The sequence below is a fragment of the Mastigoproctus giganteus genome, chromosome 10 (genome assembly GCF_048544385.1).
Source record: "Mastigoproctus giganteus isolate SK-2022 chromosome 10, ASM4854438v1, whole genome shotgun sequence".
Taxonomy (NCBI): Eukaryota; Metazoa; Arthropoda; class Arachnida; order Uropygi; family Thelyphonidae; genus Mastigoproctus; species Mastigoproctus giganteus.
The window spans coordinates 190,691,479-190,708,896 of record NC_143584.1 but is presented as its reverse complement, the minus strand read 5'-3'; the positions used below and the strand labels follow the sequence as shown (position 1 = coordinate 190,708,896).

The window sequence follows — 17,418 nt, the reverse complement described above, 5'->3', positions numbered from 1 at the left end:
TCAGGCTTCCTTGCACCATATACCGTATAATAATAATAATAATAAATAAAAGGCACTGTTTAAGTTACCGAATTATGCTTTTTACATCTTGTCTGTAACGCTAAAAGCGGATGTGCGGAGAATATTGGAAACAGTCGTATATTCATTTCGAGTGTACCAAAGCTATTCAATAAGCTATCTATTCTACGTTAATGTTTTGTAACTGGAGTAATTTGGAAATTGCATACAATGCTAGTAAACGTTTTATTAATAATATCTTACATCGAGATTTGAAGGTAATCTTCAAGGGTAGGTACTTTCAAGTTCATATGATATTATTGGTTTATTTTTCAGAAAGCACATTTAAAATTTTCTTCATCATAAGGCTGTGCTTTTAATCTTAGACATCGCCACAAAGCATGCATTAGAAATTTTACAGTTAAGTCAAGCATAGTCCTTTGATTAATAAACATCAGGGAATTTTCGGAATATTCTTTGCTTCGGTCAGTGTGTGTGTTAAGCACAAGAGTAACTAAGACTAAGAGGGGGATCAGTATATTGTGTAAATAAATAAATTTTCTGTTTATACTCCTAGACAACATTAGCAGTCATATGTTCTTGAATCACGGTCAGTTCAAACGCGCGTCCAAATGTACTCTTGCATTTGAAGACTTTGCTACGCCTGCCAATAACTTCAGGGGCTCACATCTGGTGAGTATGGGCTTGGCACACCCAGGGTCCTGATCTGAATATCATCATTCTTCTCTTAGTGATTCCCTTCTTTCTGTGGGTAACTCAGGAATTTTTTTTGGCTGGTGCAGCAAAAGCCTCAGGCTTCCTTGCACCATATAGCTAATAATAATCTCTGTAACTGGCTGACTCCAGATTATGGTTACACCTTGTCGGCATGGTTAAATTCAGGATGGATTCAAGCAAATGAAGTGGGTTTTTTAAATAGACTTTCATTTTTTGCTAGTGAAAAAAAGGTTAGGTTAGTTTACGTCAGTAATTTAGGATGGATTCAAGCAAAAGAAGCCACTTCCCCTGTAGGTGTACCCATAATCTGGAGTATAACCGCAAGCTGGTTCAACATATTGTTAATAGATGCTGCCACCAGCAGGGCCATGCAAGTGTAGCTGAGGGCCCCTGGATACAAAAGGGGTTATGGGGCCTAGCCTATTTATGTTGAGACTGGTGTGGTGTATCCAATGCACCCTCCATTTTCATGGCCCCTGCCATCAGAACTGTCATTTAACTTGGTATATCATGCCATATGTTTCATTATGTAGATCAGTGTCACACAACATTTTCAGCAGTGGATCCATTTGATTCCTAGTTTAACTGTGGGGAGAGCAAATTAAAATATTTTGTTTTATTGTTCTCAATAGTAAAACTTAGTAATTGAAAAGCAAAAATATTTCCAACCAGTCTTAACAATTTACCCTCCATGATCTGAAGTGGGAAGGCAGATTTAGGAAAATTTTATTTAAAAAAATAATAAAATCTTGCCATACACAGTCCACTTGATATATAATCGATTATATCTTGGCTTCTAAAAATACTAGGCTTCTAGAAATGCTACAAAAAAAAAATTTCAAAAACTTGCCCACAATGTGAAAATTGAGCTCATCTTGCAGACCCCCATGAACTTATTTGCACTGGTGCATTATGACCCATGTAGTCCATGCTCCACTAAACCTCAATACAAACAAACTTATTTCCAGAACATAGTTTGCATACCAAAGAGAAAGGAAATAAAAAAAAAAAAATTCTGCACACACAATTCTGCTAAAGCTGTATACATTGCTGAATCTATATTTGAGTGCAGAAAAATGCAGTGTGCTATAATTTGTGGTAAAATGCAATGACACATAATAATGTTGCAACTTAACAGGATACATTGATATAATCCATAAGTTCTTGCTGATCCACAAGAGGAAGTTGAAAAGCAAATTTGCATTGAAAAGGTTTCTAAATGCAAACTCATGCATATATGGATAAAAGAGAACCCTTCTGGTTCCAAATTATCTCTTCAGTATAATTTTTGTTTTTCCCTACATATCACATTGCAATTCTTCATTCACCTCATTTTTGTCACTATTTGTCTTGCTGTCATCACAATTGCTAATTATCATGTCTGTTAATAATGATTGTTGAACTAAGATTAAGTGATATTAGCAACCAGTTTTTGTCTTTGTTTCCCTATCCGCAGAAATGTTAGCAAAGGCACATGATGCAAGAAAGCAAGCTTATATAGCATCAGCCAAAAAAAAAAAAAACCCTCTTATTTCACACATCCACTTCCTCCAAATGTTTGTCAAAGTTCTGCCTTGAATGCAAACCTTTTATTATAATTATGTTTGTATGCAAACCTTTTATTATAATTATATATTAATATATATACAGTATACATTAAAATATATAATAAAAAGTTAATGTTTAATTTCTTCTCAGAGTATGTAAAGTGAAAATGGAAGAAGTAGCAGAATTTAATTTTATTCATGTACGGGGTGTTTCAAAAATGGTCAATAATTTAAAGATGAAAAGTACAAGCTAAAATAAGCAAAAAAGTCCCAGTGAACATCGGGCCGCAAATCAACTGTTTTCGAGTTAATGCACATTTTCTGTTAAGATCTGCCACCGGCTATGGTAGCACTAGTTTAGCAAAAAACCTGTGAATCCTTTGCCAAGGGTGGTTTTATTAAACATAAGATAATACATTTTTAATTTTTGGTTTCAACGCCACAGGATGTTCTTTCTAACACTTTCCTCAACATCAGGTGTTATGCTTCTGGGCCTACCTGCTCGTACTCCATGTGTGAAGTGCCCATGTTCTCTAAGGCGTTGATGTACCCTGATGAATGTGCACATGATGGGCTGCTTTCGGTAGGGAAATGCTTCTTGGTACAACGTGCAGCCTTGAGTACACTGCTGTTGGCCTTACCATACACGAAGTGCGTGTCCATATACTCTTTGTTGCTGTAACCTCTTTTCACATTAGCTATCCTTTGACAAGTACTAGTATGCCTGCTACGTCTCAGAGCATTGAGAAAGGGGAAAGGGAAAAAATCAGCATAACCTAACCTAAACAAACAAACAAGTAAGTCAGTGGTGGATCCCAACTAGAAATGTGCAAGATCTCGAAAACGATTCACTTAAGGACCCATGTTTACTAGACTTTTTTTGCATATTCTAGTCTGTATGGTTCACCTTTAAATTACTGACCATCACTTTTGAAACACCCTATATATATACAGGGTGTCTCAAAAATACATGGCATGACTTCAGGAATGAGTTCCTCATATGTAGACAATAAAAATATTTTATATCAACATAGTTCCGGAAATGCTTGGTTTCTGAGTTTTGAAGGTCTGTCTATGACACTTAACTGATCACATCACCTTATAGTAATTGTTCAAAATGTCCACCTCATGCTTGAATACAGGCCTGACATAGATGTCTCATGGACTTACGAAGACGATGCCAAATTCCTGGCATATTTCGTATTGTCTCACAACCTGCCACAATTTGATTGCGGAGAGTTCCACATCAGCTACCGGAGTCGAATACACCAATGACTTTAAATGGCCTCACAAGAAGAAATCTAGTGGGTTTAAATCAGTGAGCGTGGAGGCCAGGCAGTTGGTCTACCCCTCTACTTCAGGAGTCGTAGATCTTGGTCGTCTTCTGTCGGCAGCACGAGGTGTAAAGGTCCCATGTTCACAAAAGTGGCGATGGATACCTTCAAACGTTTTCCTGTCTGGACATCTTCGTTCTGGGAACCTTTCGTGGTACAAACAACGAGCCTCCAGAGCATTGCCTTCTGCCAAACCATACATAAAGTGCATATCCGCTTGCCCCTGGTTTGAGTACATGGTCGGAATGGCAAACCACCAGATTCACTTAGTACCTTGTGATGAAGGAAATCACCTGCGGGAGATAAGACATTCCGGTTAATAACTCGGGAACCAAGCATTTCCGGAACTATGTTGATATAAAATATTTTTATTTTCTACATATGAGGAACTCATTCCTGAAGTTATGCCGTGTATTTTTGAGACACATTAGCATTAGCATTAGTAGGGGCATTTGATGCAAGAAAGCAAGCTTATGCAGCATCAGCCAAAAAAAAAAAATAAAATAAATAAATAAATAACCACTTCCACTTCACCCCTCTGTTCGTTCGAAATACCTGTCCAGCTGAGCCTTAAACTTATTTAGGCTATCAACTTCCACGACAAGGGATGGAAGTCTGTTCCACCAACCAACCACCCGCTGGCTAAAGGCAAATTTCCTCACATCTATCCTACATCTTCCTTCCTCAATTTGAATTTATGCCCTCTCAGGCGATTATTCTGAGCAAGAGGAAGAATCCCATCAGCATTGAGCATGCTCAAACCATTCAAGGCTTTATACACCTCTATCAGATCACCGCGCTGGTGCCTAGTCTCCAGACACTGTAATTTGCAAAACTTAAGCCTTTCTTCGTAAGAGCACCCCTTTGTTCCATTCACTAATCTTGTTGCCCTTCTCTGTACTCGTTCCAGCATCTCTACATCCTTCTTGAAATGAGGCCTCCAGACCTGTATACAGTACGCTAGGTGTGGCCTGACCATTGCCTTATTTATTATTTATTTTTTTTATGAGAACCCCAAACACGAGAGGTATTATAACCTATAGTACTTAGTACCGTGCTTGGGTTGGAGGTTGAGAAGACGAAAGAAGATATTTGTTGATATTGGACTTGAACTTCTGTAGATTGTAATTTTCAGGAAATACATATGAAGGAAGGTTGTTCCATAAAACGGCAGTTGAATGAATAAATGAGGAAGATGAAAAGTTGGTTCTGTGGGTTTGAAGTTGGACAGTAAATGGATGTTGGCTGGTGGCGGCACGTGTTCGGACTGTTTTGAAAGAGAGAGAGCGGGAATTATAGAAGCCAATTCAGAAGAACAGTGCCCATGGAAGTATCTGTAGAAGAGGCATGCAGCAGAAACAGTGCATCTATGAGAAAGCGAGTGGAGAGACTCTGTTAGAGATGAATCATTAATTAACCTAACTGCCCTCTTCTGAATGGAATCAAGAAGCCTGAGAGAGGTTTTGGGGGCACCACCCCAGATGTGGGAACAATATTCCATGGCAGGGCGGATTTGCGATTTATACAGAGTGAGCAGCTGTTTGGGAGAAAAGTAACGCCCAGAGCGAAAGAGAAAACCAAGTTTTTTAGATGCAGAGGAAGCAATATTTGTAATGTGCTTGTGCCAAGAGAGATTAGAAGTCAGGGTAATCCCCAAAAGAGATATATCATTTTGCCTAGAAATCGGAGTGTCACTAAAGATAAGCATAGGAGCAGAAGAATCCTTTTTGCGAGATATAAGACAAGATTGAGTTTTAGAAGGGTTGAAATCAACTAAGTTGTCTTTGCCCCACTGGAGAATTACCTGAAGATCGGCATTTAAGGAATTGGCAGCAGATTTTCGAGAACTTGAAGCTGATTGAGCTGGACAAGGTTTCTCAAAATGGAAAGTTGAATGCAATGTGCTATCATCGGCAAAACTATGGATAGGATTTCCAGTCAATGGAAGAAGGTCATTGATATACAAGAGAAAAGAGTGGGGGAAAGAACTGAACCTTGGGGGACACTGGCATTAGTGGAGAAGTTAGAAGACAGAGAGCCATCTACCATCACCCTCAGTGAGCGATCAGAGAGAAAACTGGATAACCAATTACTAAAAACAGTTGGCAAACCATAAGATGGAAGCTTGTTTAGAAGACCTTTATGCCAAACACGATTGAAAGCCTTTGAGATGTCAAGAGCAACTACTTATGTTTCACCAAACCTTTCCATTGAATTAGTCCATAAATGGGTAACATAAGCCAGAATATCACCAGTGGATCGACACTAACGGAATCCATACTGGCGATCGTTGATCAGACGGAAGGTTTCTAGGTAGTTTAAGAGTTGGCGGTTAATTGATTTCTCCATTACTTTAGAAAGAGTAGAAGTAATTGCAATGGGACGATAATTGGATGGGAGGGATTTGTCACCCTTTTTAGGAAGTGTTTGGATATGAGCAAATTTCCAAGCAGAAGGAAAAACACCTTTGGAATAAGAAAGTGAAAAAAGGTGGCAAAGAACAGTAGTAAGTTCAGAAGCACAGGTTTTGAGAAAAAGTGGAGAAATACCATCAGGATCTGGAGCTTTCTTAGCATCAAGATTTGTCACAATCCTTCTCACATCCTTTTGATGGAAGGCCACAGGAGGCATTGAATGGAGCATGTTGGGAATGGTGGGGGTGTTTTACCAAGATCATTAATACATGAGTTGGAAGAAAAATGGGATGCTGGCAGGTTAGCTTTATCCTTGGCTGAAATGACAATAGAACCATCTGGTTTTGACAGAGGTGGGAGCAGAGAGGGCAAAAGTTGTGACAATAGCTTTGGCAAGAGACCAGAATGCTTGGCTACCATTAGGGCAAGAAGCAAGTTTTCTACTCTTAGCCTGTTCAAACTCTAGTTTGGACTGTTTAATAACTGCTTTACAATTGTTGCGAGCTTTGGTGTAGGCAGAAAATGAAACTGAAGAATTAGAAACAAGCCAATTACGACATGCAACGTTCTTCTCTTGGACAGCCTTAGCACATTTATTGGAAAACCAAGGTTTAGATAAAGGACGAGATTTTAAAGTGGAGTGTGGGATAAAGGATTCCATTCCTGCAAGAATAATTTCACTGACACGATCTGAGCAAACGTTGACATCAGAAGTTTTGAAACAATAATCAGACCAAGGAAAAGAAGAAAAGAAGTCTCGCAGGTCATCCCATTTTGCATTCTTGTAATGCCAAACAATACGAGGTTGGGAATACCATGAGATAAAGGTTCCATTGGAGAAGAGACAATCACCAAGTTGTGATCTGAAGTGCCTAAAGGACCTCTCACTTCAACCTTGTACTTAGAAGGGTTGTTTGTGAGAAAAAGATCAAGCGTATTGGCTGTATGATTAGGATTGTCCAGTATTCTTGTAGGTAAATGAACAATCTGTGCTAGGTCATTAGTAATTGCAAAAGCCTCAGCATCTCGACCTGCTGGGTCGGTGTGACTAGAAAACGGAAGCCAGCTGGAGTTGTGAACGTTAAAATCACCAAGGAAAATTACCTCCCTGTTAGGAAAGTTGGACTGGAGAAAGTCAAGTTGCAAAGAGAGGAAGTGAAAGAGCTCCAAGTGATTAGTGGAGTTGGGAGAACGGTAGAGACAACAGATGAATTTTACACAATGAGGTAGAGAGATTTTAAGCCAGAGAAGATCAAAGAGAGGAGATTCCAAATTGCCAAGTCTCTGACAGGGAATATCAGAACGGACATATGCACAAGTACCACCTTTGAGTCGAAAGGAATCATACAGCAAATAATTTGGACATCTGAGATGAGCAGTAGTTGAATCAACTGATAACTGAGATTCAGTCAGAATAAGTACATGGGGTTTGGAAGACTGCAAGTGGAAATGGACATGGTTGAGATTAGAATTGAGGCCACGTATATTTGTGAAATGAATTAGGAAGTCCTTGGGAGGTTTAGATCTTTTTGCAGATAAGCTTGCTCTATTATTTTGACAATTCATGGTGTATTCAATAGTAAGAAAAAGTGGGTGGGACATGCTGTATGAAGTAATGAAATTTTTGGATATGGCCTACATGTGGTAGGAATATACCCAGATCCTTGACATAACGTGGCCTCGACAATGCTCCCCACATACACACTACTCGGACTCCCTCCAGTCACTATCTGGCAGAGTAGAGGTAGCAAGATTATACACTAGCTGATCCGGAAGCTTCCTAGAGAGTTACCAATAGGTTCAGTCCGGTGTACTAACTAGCGGCCGGCCTGCGAACACCGTTTTAGAGCTGTACCCTCGAAATGTAAGGAATATTGGATCTCGCCACGACATTCATCATAACCTCAAAAATCATCAATCATACTGCATGATGGAAGAGATAGGGAAGGGTTGGCCGGAACTTAGCTCTAGAGACTAAACATGGGTTCCACCACTTCAAGCCTCCAATAAGCAAAGTGGTGGTATTTCACCGGTTGATGAGTCATCTACCACCTAGTACTGCCTGGTAACATAGAGGGCGGCGTTCCTCCATGTGGTGTGGGCACCACACCTCGACCCCTGCTTACGTTGGTTTACACCTGGGTAGTCACCCACCATGTACTTGAGCATGAAGGTTATACCCAGGATTACTAACAGTCCCACCATCGTGAAGGTGCAAGCAGAGGATTTGGCTGTCATAGACCGTCCGGACTTCGCCAAAATTGGGTCCACTTTGACTTGAGTGTCACCCGAATATCAGTTCCATCAGCGTTTTAGACTCCCAGGTAGCAAGAACAGCTTGTCTGGCATATCTGAGAGAATGTCTGTGACAACCTCAAGGACCTATAGGAGGTGATTATTCCCTTATACAAGGGAATAATCACCTCCTTATCACTGCTAGAAAAATTCCTATATATCATCGACAATACACCATGAGCTACTCTTGCAGCCTGTCTGCACTGCTCAGAAAACTTCATATCTGCCTGCACAACCACCCTCATGTCCCTTTCATTCTTTACCACTGTCAGTGTAGTAACACAGAGTTGATACGTTGCTCTGGGGTTGCTGTTTCCCATGTGTAGTACTTTACATTTGTCAATGTTAAACTTCATTTGCCACCTCTCAGCCCATCTGCTCAACCTTTCCAGATCCTGTTGCAGTAGCATAGTGTCAGTAGTGTCCTTGACAACCCTGCCAACCTTCGTATCGTCTGCAAACTTGGACATTAAGCTTGATATACCATCATCAATATCATTTATAAACACAGAAAACAATAATGGACCCAATACTGAACCCTGAGGGACTCCACTAATAACATTAGTCCACGGTGAGCAGTGTCCATTGATTACCACTCTGTCTTCTCCCCCTCAACCACCCCTTTATCCATAGCAGCAATTTGCCTCCAATGCCACACTGCTCCAATTTGTGCAGCAGTCTTCCATGTGCAACAGTATCAAAAGCCTTTCTAAGATCCAAGTATATAATATCAAAGTTATTCCCTGCATCCATTTCTTTTGTGACTGCATCATAGTATCCAATCAAATTGGTCATGCAAGACTTCCCCTTAACAAAACCATGCTGTGTCTGAGCTATAACTGAAGTCTTGTCTAGATGATCCTGCAGTGCTTCTTTAAACAGTGCCTCCATTAATTTTCCGGGAACAGAAGTTAAACTAACAGGTCTATAATTACTTGTCGTCCTTTGATCCTCCTTTGTGAATTGGGGTCACATTTGCACATCTCCAGGCCATGGGTACTTCCCCTGAGCCCAAGGAAGCTCTCATAATTATGGCTAAGGGTTTGCTTACTTCCTTTGCTGCCTCCTTTAATATAACTGGATAGATCCCATCCACCCCAGGTGCCTTTCTTGTATTTATCTTCAACAATTTCTCCTCCACTTTACTCTCAGTTATTACAAGATTCTCTAGCTTACTGCCAGAGTTGAATACACCTCTGGCATTCCCCTCGCTTAATAACTCCTCATGTGTGAATGTCGATGCAAAATATTCATTTAGTTTGTTAGCTACCTGAGCAGGATCATCAACAGTTGACCCATCGACATCAAGTGGACCAATCTGATTCATCCCCTTCCTTCTAGAGTTTACATAAGTAAAGAACTCTTTGCTGTTTTTCTTTGCATCCCTTGCCAAAGATTTCTCGTAATCTGCCTTCGCCTGCCTAACCTCCTTTGTAACTTGGTTACAGATCAACTTGTATCTATCATAGGCTTCTGTGTCACGTGTTAATTTGTATGTATCCCATGCATTTTTCTTCTCTGCCATATTGTCTCATTAGTTCATCTGACATCCACTTAGGCCTAAACCTTGAACAATATTTCTTAGTTGGTATGTAAAGCCTAGTAGCTTCCAAGATAAGTTCTTTGAATGCTTCCTATTTTGAATTTGCTGTTGGTAACATCATCAGTTGGTCCCACTGTATAGAATTTAAATACTGTCTCAGTCCATCATAGTCGCCTTTATGAAAGCAATAACCCTTCCCTTTACCCCTAATGGTAGTTACCTCTTTGAGTAAATCCCACTTCAGCACACTGTGATCACTGCCACCTAGTGGTTCATTTACCTGCAGATTCTTAATGCATGAAGAATCACTACTGATAATCAAATCAAGAGTATTACTCCCTCTAGTTGCCTCCCGAACATGCTGATGTTGAAAACAATCATCCAATAAATCCACAAAAGCCTTGCTATTGTTTTTTTCATTATTGTTTTTCATTAGCATAGGCACATGATGCAAGAAAGCAAACTTATATAGCATCAGCCATAAAAAAAAAATATATATATTTCACTCATCCAATTAACATGTTAGCCTTCAATTAATTAAATATTTTGCTACTACTGTTTTTGAAAAGTAAACTGATATATATATATATATATATCAGAATATTTACAGACAATATCATTTGTTCAAAGTTATCTGTATAGATTTTTGTTTGGCAATGAAACAATTTAAATATATACTGTATACACTTCTAAAAAGAGTTGGCAGTCGATATATAATATTAGCCATTTACAACAGCATTTCATTCACAATTTGTAATACTCAAATGTTTAAAGCTCTTTATTTAACCTAAAGATGAGGAAGATTTTATAGTTGGCAGCAACAATTTAAAGTTTAAAAACATGAACTCAACTTGTTTTGATTATAACTACCGAGTTTTTTCTTTAAACATGTGAGATGTAAATTAGTAAATGTGCTTATAACCAGAGTGCTTCTGAAATGATAAAAGCTGCAGAGACCAAAATAAATAACCATATATTACATGGACACTGAATATTAGATAAATGTAAAAAAAAAAAAAAAAAAAATAGACTTAACTACAACATATTTCATATAAAGTAACAAATTATTACATCATACAGTTTATAAATTTGTAATTACTAAATACTTGTTTTGAGAATCATGCTTATATGATATTGTAACTTACAAAACATTATCACATGGCTTGGGGTATTTTGATACCATTAATTACAAATACCTGTAAGGATTACCATGCCAAAAATGCTTCTGACATACATATATTCTTGATATACCCTGAAGGTCAAATTCCCATGTGTGTATATACACAAGTGAAAGTGATAATTCTGCAGTAAATACTTATTTTGCAAGCATAAACTTGAATATCAAATGGCATGTCAAGAACTGACTAATACCATAAATAGTTTTAGGAATTATTTTATTTATTTTTTTAATAAAATGTGGATTTACAGAATAATTACTGCATAAATTTAATTAGGAAGACAAGAAAAAAAAAAGTTACTGTTTATCATGAATTACCTTGAACACTTATTCAAGGAAATTCATAAGTATTGTGTGAGTGACCAGCCCCCAAATTCCAGTCAATATCTGGGAAATTAAAATCCCCCATTATAAGACTCTCTGATTTACTGGCCCACTCTATTTCCCTGTACAGTTTCTTATTATACTCATCAGAGTCATTAGGCCTATAGCACACTCCTACTCTCAATTTTGATCTCCCAATGCTTATGTCACACCAAACTTGACACTGCACTGTCCAGCAATGTCGACTGGCTTCACTTCCTTGGATTTTATGTATTTCTTAACTAATAGCATAACCCCTCCTCCCTTCCTATTCCTGTCTATCCTTTCTGTAGACATTGTACTCCCCAAATTCCAGTTCTGCATTCCTTATATCTGTGTGACACCACGTCTCTGAAATCCCCACAATATCTGCCTTTGATGTTTTGAGCAATACCTCAAATTCATCAAATTTATTTACTAAACTCCTAGCATTGGTGTACACACAAGTATACATGCACCTGTCCTGTTCTTTTTCTTAGCTACTCCTAACACAACACATATGTTTATTTGTAATCCAATGATTCCCAGCAGTCTCTGAAATATCCTGCATCTTATTTTCCAGGCTGCGGCTCATTCCAATAGAAGCAGTGCAAGAATCACTTTCACCTCTGCCAGTGGCTACTGTTAATCTATTAGTCCTTGTATCCCCCTAAGCTAGCAGTTTTCCGACCCACCTAACACTGCCTCGATAGCATCAGCAAATATTCTTGCACCCTTTCTATTTAAGTGTATCCCATCCCTGTAGAAGCAGTCTCTCCTGTTAACAAGTACAGACCAGGCTGAAAAAAATTCTACCCCTTGAGCCTTGCACAATCTTTCCAGAGCCGAATTGATCGACAGGCCTCTCATCATATACTCCCTCCTATCGTGTCTGGGCAGAATTGCAGACACTTTCAAATTCAACCCTAATTCACGGTTTTTTTTCAACAGTGACCTGTACTTGTTAAGTAATTCTGCCAGTCTCCTACTCTTAATATCATTAGTGCCAACGTGTACAACTATGTCACCTTTTGTGCCCTTAAAAGTTGATATCCGCTCTACAACGTCATCAACCTTTGCCCCTGGCAGATACCCTGTATATATAAAATATTTTGTATAATATCGAAGATAATTCAAGTTAATACCAAGGTGGATTAAAAGAAACACAAGGGATATATATATATATATGTTGGTTTATATATTAATATTACATTTAGATGTATGTATTCTTTTGTATTTTAATCTTTCTTTTGTGCATCGTTAATGCCATTGTATTTTTGCCATATTGGCCAATTGAACATTATACGTACCAGTATATATTCGTTTCTAATTGTTCGAATTTTTTATTGTTACCTATTATTGGTGGTTTTTACATATAGGCATTAGTGTTCATACAATTCTGGTCCTTAATCTAGCCTTATTTAGGTCATCTTAATTCCGCATGGCCTATACATATTAGGTTTAGAAGTTTAATGCTTAATGATAATGAATTTTCATGACAAATTATTGATGAAAATTTTTATCTGTAGCCAAAGGTAATTACTAGTTATTATTAACAGTATACTTCTATTTTATTACTACTATACATTTTTGCATTCCATCATGTGGCCGTCAATCCCCTACTTCGTCAGGGGCTTTGAGTGGATTGGCGAAGTCATGCATTTTGAAATATCTATATTCAATTTCGTTATTGTATTTGTTTGCCCTGTTTGGGTGTGATTCACAAGGAATTTGTACCTGAAAGGGAGAGAGTCAATGCTGCATTCTATGTACAGGTGCTTGAAAGACTATTGAAGTGCATTTCCCAGGTGAGATTGCAGTTTCAAAAGAAAGGCAACTGGTTCTTTTTGAACGACAGTGGCCTCACCCCATTCTTGTGAAGACATTTATGATGAAACATGCAATTGTACAGATAAACCATCCACCCTACTCTCCCAATATAGCACCAGTGGACTTCCTCTTTTACAAGGTGAAAGCTCTCCTCAGAGGAAAGAGATTTCAGGATGTTGAGGACATAAAGAAAAGCTTAACTGCTGAATTGAACATTATCTGTTTGGATGCTTTTGGTGACTCTTTTCAGAAACTTTTGTAATGGTTTAAGAAGTGCATTCAATCAGGTAGTGATTATTTTGAATAAAAATAAAATCATTTTGAGCTCCTTCACTCTGTGTTCTTTTTATTGCACCAGTCTGGGAAATTTATTGCTACATCTCGTATGTATAAAATCATTTATCGCCATCCAATAAAGTAAAGTAAGGGCAATACCTCGGTACAACCAAGATGTTTAACAGAAATTAAGTGATAATAATAACATAAAATAAGTAAATGTAGCTTTAACAAAGAAATAAAATGAAATAAAAATCTAAAACAAGCTCAATGAAACTGAAGTTGACAAATCTGAAAAAGTTAAAAGTTAGATATGAGAGAATCAGTGCATGAGCTGGTATGGTTAGAAACCTTTTTTAAAGCACGTTTTCCAACTTTTTTGTGCATTTTAGCAAGAACTCTGGATTACAGCAATATTTCCTGAAAGTTAATTTTATTATTATTATGCTTAATTGGATAGTACTGAAATTGTACCACACTTCATTTCTCTGTATTTAAATGTGGATTGTGCAGGACATTATTTTAGTTTAATTGTATGTGCAGATGTCATTTATTTAATTTTACCTTTTCTTTACAAAAAAGTTCATTTTTCAGATCAGTCTCTGCATTTACATGTAGATTGTGCAGTGCATTGCTTTAGTGATGTACTGCACAATCCTTATAATCATATGTGCAGATTTGATTTATTTAATTTTACCTTTTCTTTAAAAAAAGTAATGAATAAAAGGTATTTTCTTGTTTATTTCTAAAAAATTAAAAAAAAGTTCATTTTTCAGATCAATCATAACTAAAACACATTGGTGGCATCTATTGAAAAAATGAACTGTCTTGCACCACAAAAATGCAATGTTGCCCCTTGATCTATTTGTATAATATACGTATATAATTTATTTAATATCAATATTCTTACTAATAAAATTTTAGGACAAAGTCAGTTAATTTACTAATAAATATTAATGAAATATATGCATTTTTCTTAATCCTGTGTTACAATTTTGAGACATACTTATATTTTTATTAATTTTTTCCATAGATTCCCACCTCCCAAAAAATAAGTGGACTTTATTTAATAAGTAATTATGGGGAAATCAAAGAAATCAAAGCGAAAGCATCATTTAAGTGAAACTGTGCAGATGAGGAGTAATAAGAAAAAAACTATTAATCCATTTGAGATCAGATTAAATAATCAGAAGTATAATGTACTTGGTAGGAAGAAATTAAAAAATGAAAGTGGTATCCCTGGTATTTCAAGAAGCAGAGCTGTTGAAAAAAGAAGTAAAACCCTCTTGCAAGAATATCTTCATAAAAACAAGACTGGTGGCATTAAAGATCGACGTATTGGAGAATATAGTAAGGAAATGTCAAGAGAAGATAAGATTATTGCTCGTCTAACAAGTCAAAGGAAGAAACATCACAGAACTAATATATATAGCTTAAATGATGATGAAGAACTCACACACAGAGGGAAGCCATTATCTGAAATAGATAAGTTTGACAATCCTTTTACTGATTCCGAGGAGGAGGAAGAAGATAAATTAGATGCTGATTTTGTAAAAGAAGCCCACTTTGGTGGCTTTCTCCAAAAGAAAGATGGTGATCCTCATAATTCTCACAAGGAGTTAATTGCAAAACTGATTGCTGATAGTAAGCAGAGGAAATATGAGAAACAGAAAGAAAGAGATGCTACCCTTGATTTGACGGAAAAGTTAGATAATGAGTGGAAAAATATTCAGTTGTCCATTTCAAAGTTTAAAAAAGATCCAGTAAAAACAAATGACAAACTTGACAGTTTTGACATGATGGTTCGAGAACTGAAGTTTGAAGCTAAAGGTAAAGCAACAGATCGTCTAAAAACTCCTGAAGAGATTGCTCAACTAGAAAGGGAAAAACTTGAAAAATTAGAGGCCCAAAGATTGCAGCGTATGGTAGGTATCGATGGTAGTGAAAGGAAGCATTTATCAGCAGATGGCCTATATGGTGATTTGCAGTATAATCTAGAACACTGTGACAATGATATCAAAGATAGGAGGGAGGATCAGTGTGATGGTGTCAGAAAAAATATGAAGGATAGTGACTACTGTGCTGAAGCAGAGGATAAAGAAGTTTCACAAGAAAACTCTGGTAGTGATTGTATAGATAGTAATGAAGATAATTATTCTGACCTTGAATCTGAAGAGGAAGAAGGAGAAAACAAATCATTTGAGATACAGCCTGTGTTTCCTAAGACTGATACTGTAAAAATCCATATTAAAAATATAGCAAAGACCCCCAAAGAGGCTAGAAAGGAAATCCCATATGTTTTAGAAACACCATCCTCATATGAAGAATTTCTTCAGTTGGTATCACACCATGGAGAAGAAGAGCAGGCACTTATTATAGATCGTATAATTAAATGCAGTCATGTCAGTTTGAAAAAAGAAAACTCTACAAAGTTACAAACTCTGTTTGTAATTCTTTTGCACTACATTCATGACATCTGTGAGGAATCAAATTTCAGTTTATCAGTGATCAATGTATTAATACCCCACATATATACTTTATCACAGCTCCTTCCTGAAAGTACTTCAAGTAGTTTACTGCAGATTATTCTGAAAAGTCAGGAAGAATATCAGCAACTTTGTCGAAATAAAGGTGGTACTAGAATAAGAAAGCCACAGCTAAGTGCACTTATTCTTTTAAAATTGGCTGGTACCTTGTATCCGACTTCAGATTTAATTCATCCAGTAATAACTCCAGCCATGATCTTTATGAGCCAAATACTGTTTTACTGTGATTTTAACACAGTTGAAAGTATTTTAAGTGGTTTGTTTACATGTAATTTATTCTTAGAATATGTTACTTTTTCTAAACGTTTTGTACCAGAAGCTATCAACTATATTAAACAACTTTTGATTCTGGCTACAAAAAATACAAAACAATATACTAGTATGCTTCAAAAATCAAAATGTAAAGATTTACACATTCTACTTGTTAAAAAAGATGTGAAGCTAGAACCAGAATTGCTCAAGATCAGCTTGTTAAAGGAAGTTCTAGATGAAGAACTTGAAGAAATTAAAACTGCTATAATTAGGGCCGCACTGTATATTTTGCATGAATTTGCCGTACTGTATAAAGATTTACCATCATTTTCTGAAATTTTTCAACCTTTTGTGTCAGTTTGTAGTGATCTGCCAGTAAAAAGATATAATGAGAATCTGCAGACTGCTGTTAGCCATTTACTTTCTGTAATACAGGAAGAAAGAAGCAGAGTTGCTCTAACACAAAGTAAAAAGAAACCCCAGTCACTGAAACTTTTGGAACCTAGGTTTGAAGAAAATTTTTATGACAAGAAACGTCACTCACAAAAGCTACCCCCTCAGAAACGAGAAATGCAACGGTTAATTCACAAACACAAACGCGAAACGAAGAAAGCTATTAGAGAAATAAAGCTAGACAATAAATATCTGGCTCAGCAGCAGTTAAAAGAAAACTTAGAAAAGGATGCACAGAGGAAAAGAAAAGTGAATTTACTGTTGAAGGATTTAGCAAGTCAAGAGCATGATTTTAAAACAATAAAGAAAAAGAAAGTGTAAAAAATAATTATAAGAATAAAGTGATAAAATACTTGAATATGCTTTCTCTTAAAATATAATTTGCTTGAGTAGTGTAAGAAGCAGTGTGTATACAGTAAGTAGTATTTGAACCCTCATGAAGAAATATATATTTTTACAAGGAGGGAAGTGTAATTTGCAACCTTGATAATGGGCTGGATTCTTAATTAACTGTTCTCCATAATTAATAGTGGTTTCTCCATTTGTCACTTATTTGGAGACTGGAGGAATTCTTAACTTCCTCATCAATTAAAACTGTAGGTTAATCTTGGGCAAAGAGTAGAGCCCCCTTCCCTCCCATGGTTTCAGGATTTTTCAGCCTGCACAAAATGCAG

General features: G+C 37.0%; 1 protein-coding gene across 1 annotated transcript; it reads left to right on the top strand.

Annotated features, from left to right (window-relative positions):
• Positions 1-240: 240 nt before the first annotated feature.
• l(3)07882 (Nucleolar protein 14 homolog l(3)07882) lies at positions 241-17,065 on the top strand. The gene is made up of 2 exons (XM_090383159.1): positions 241-288; positions 14,527-17,065. The coding sequence occupies exon 2, from the start codon at positions 14,573-14,575 to the stop codon at positions 17,063-17,065; it is 2,493 nt and encodes an 830-aa protein (XP_090239285.1). The 5' UTR covers positions 241-288; positions 14,527-14,572.
• Positions 17,066-17,418: the final 353 nt, after the last annotated feature.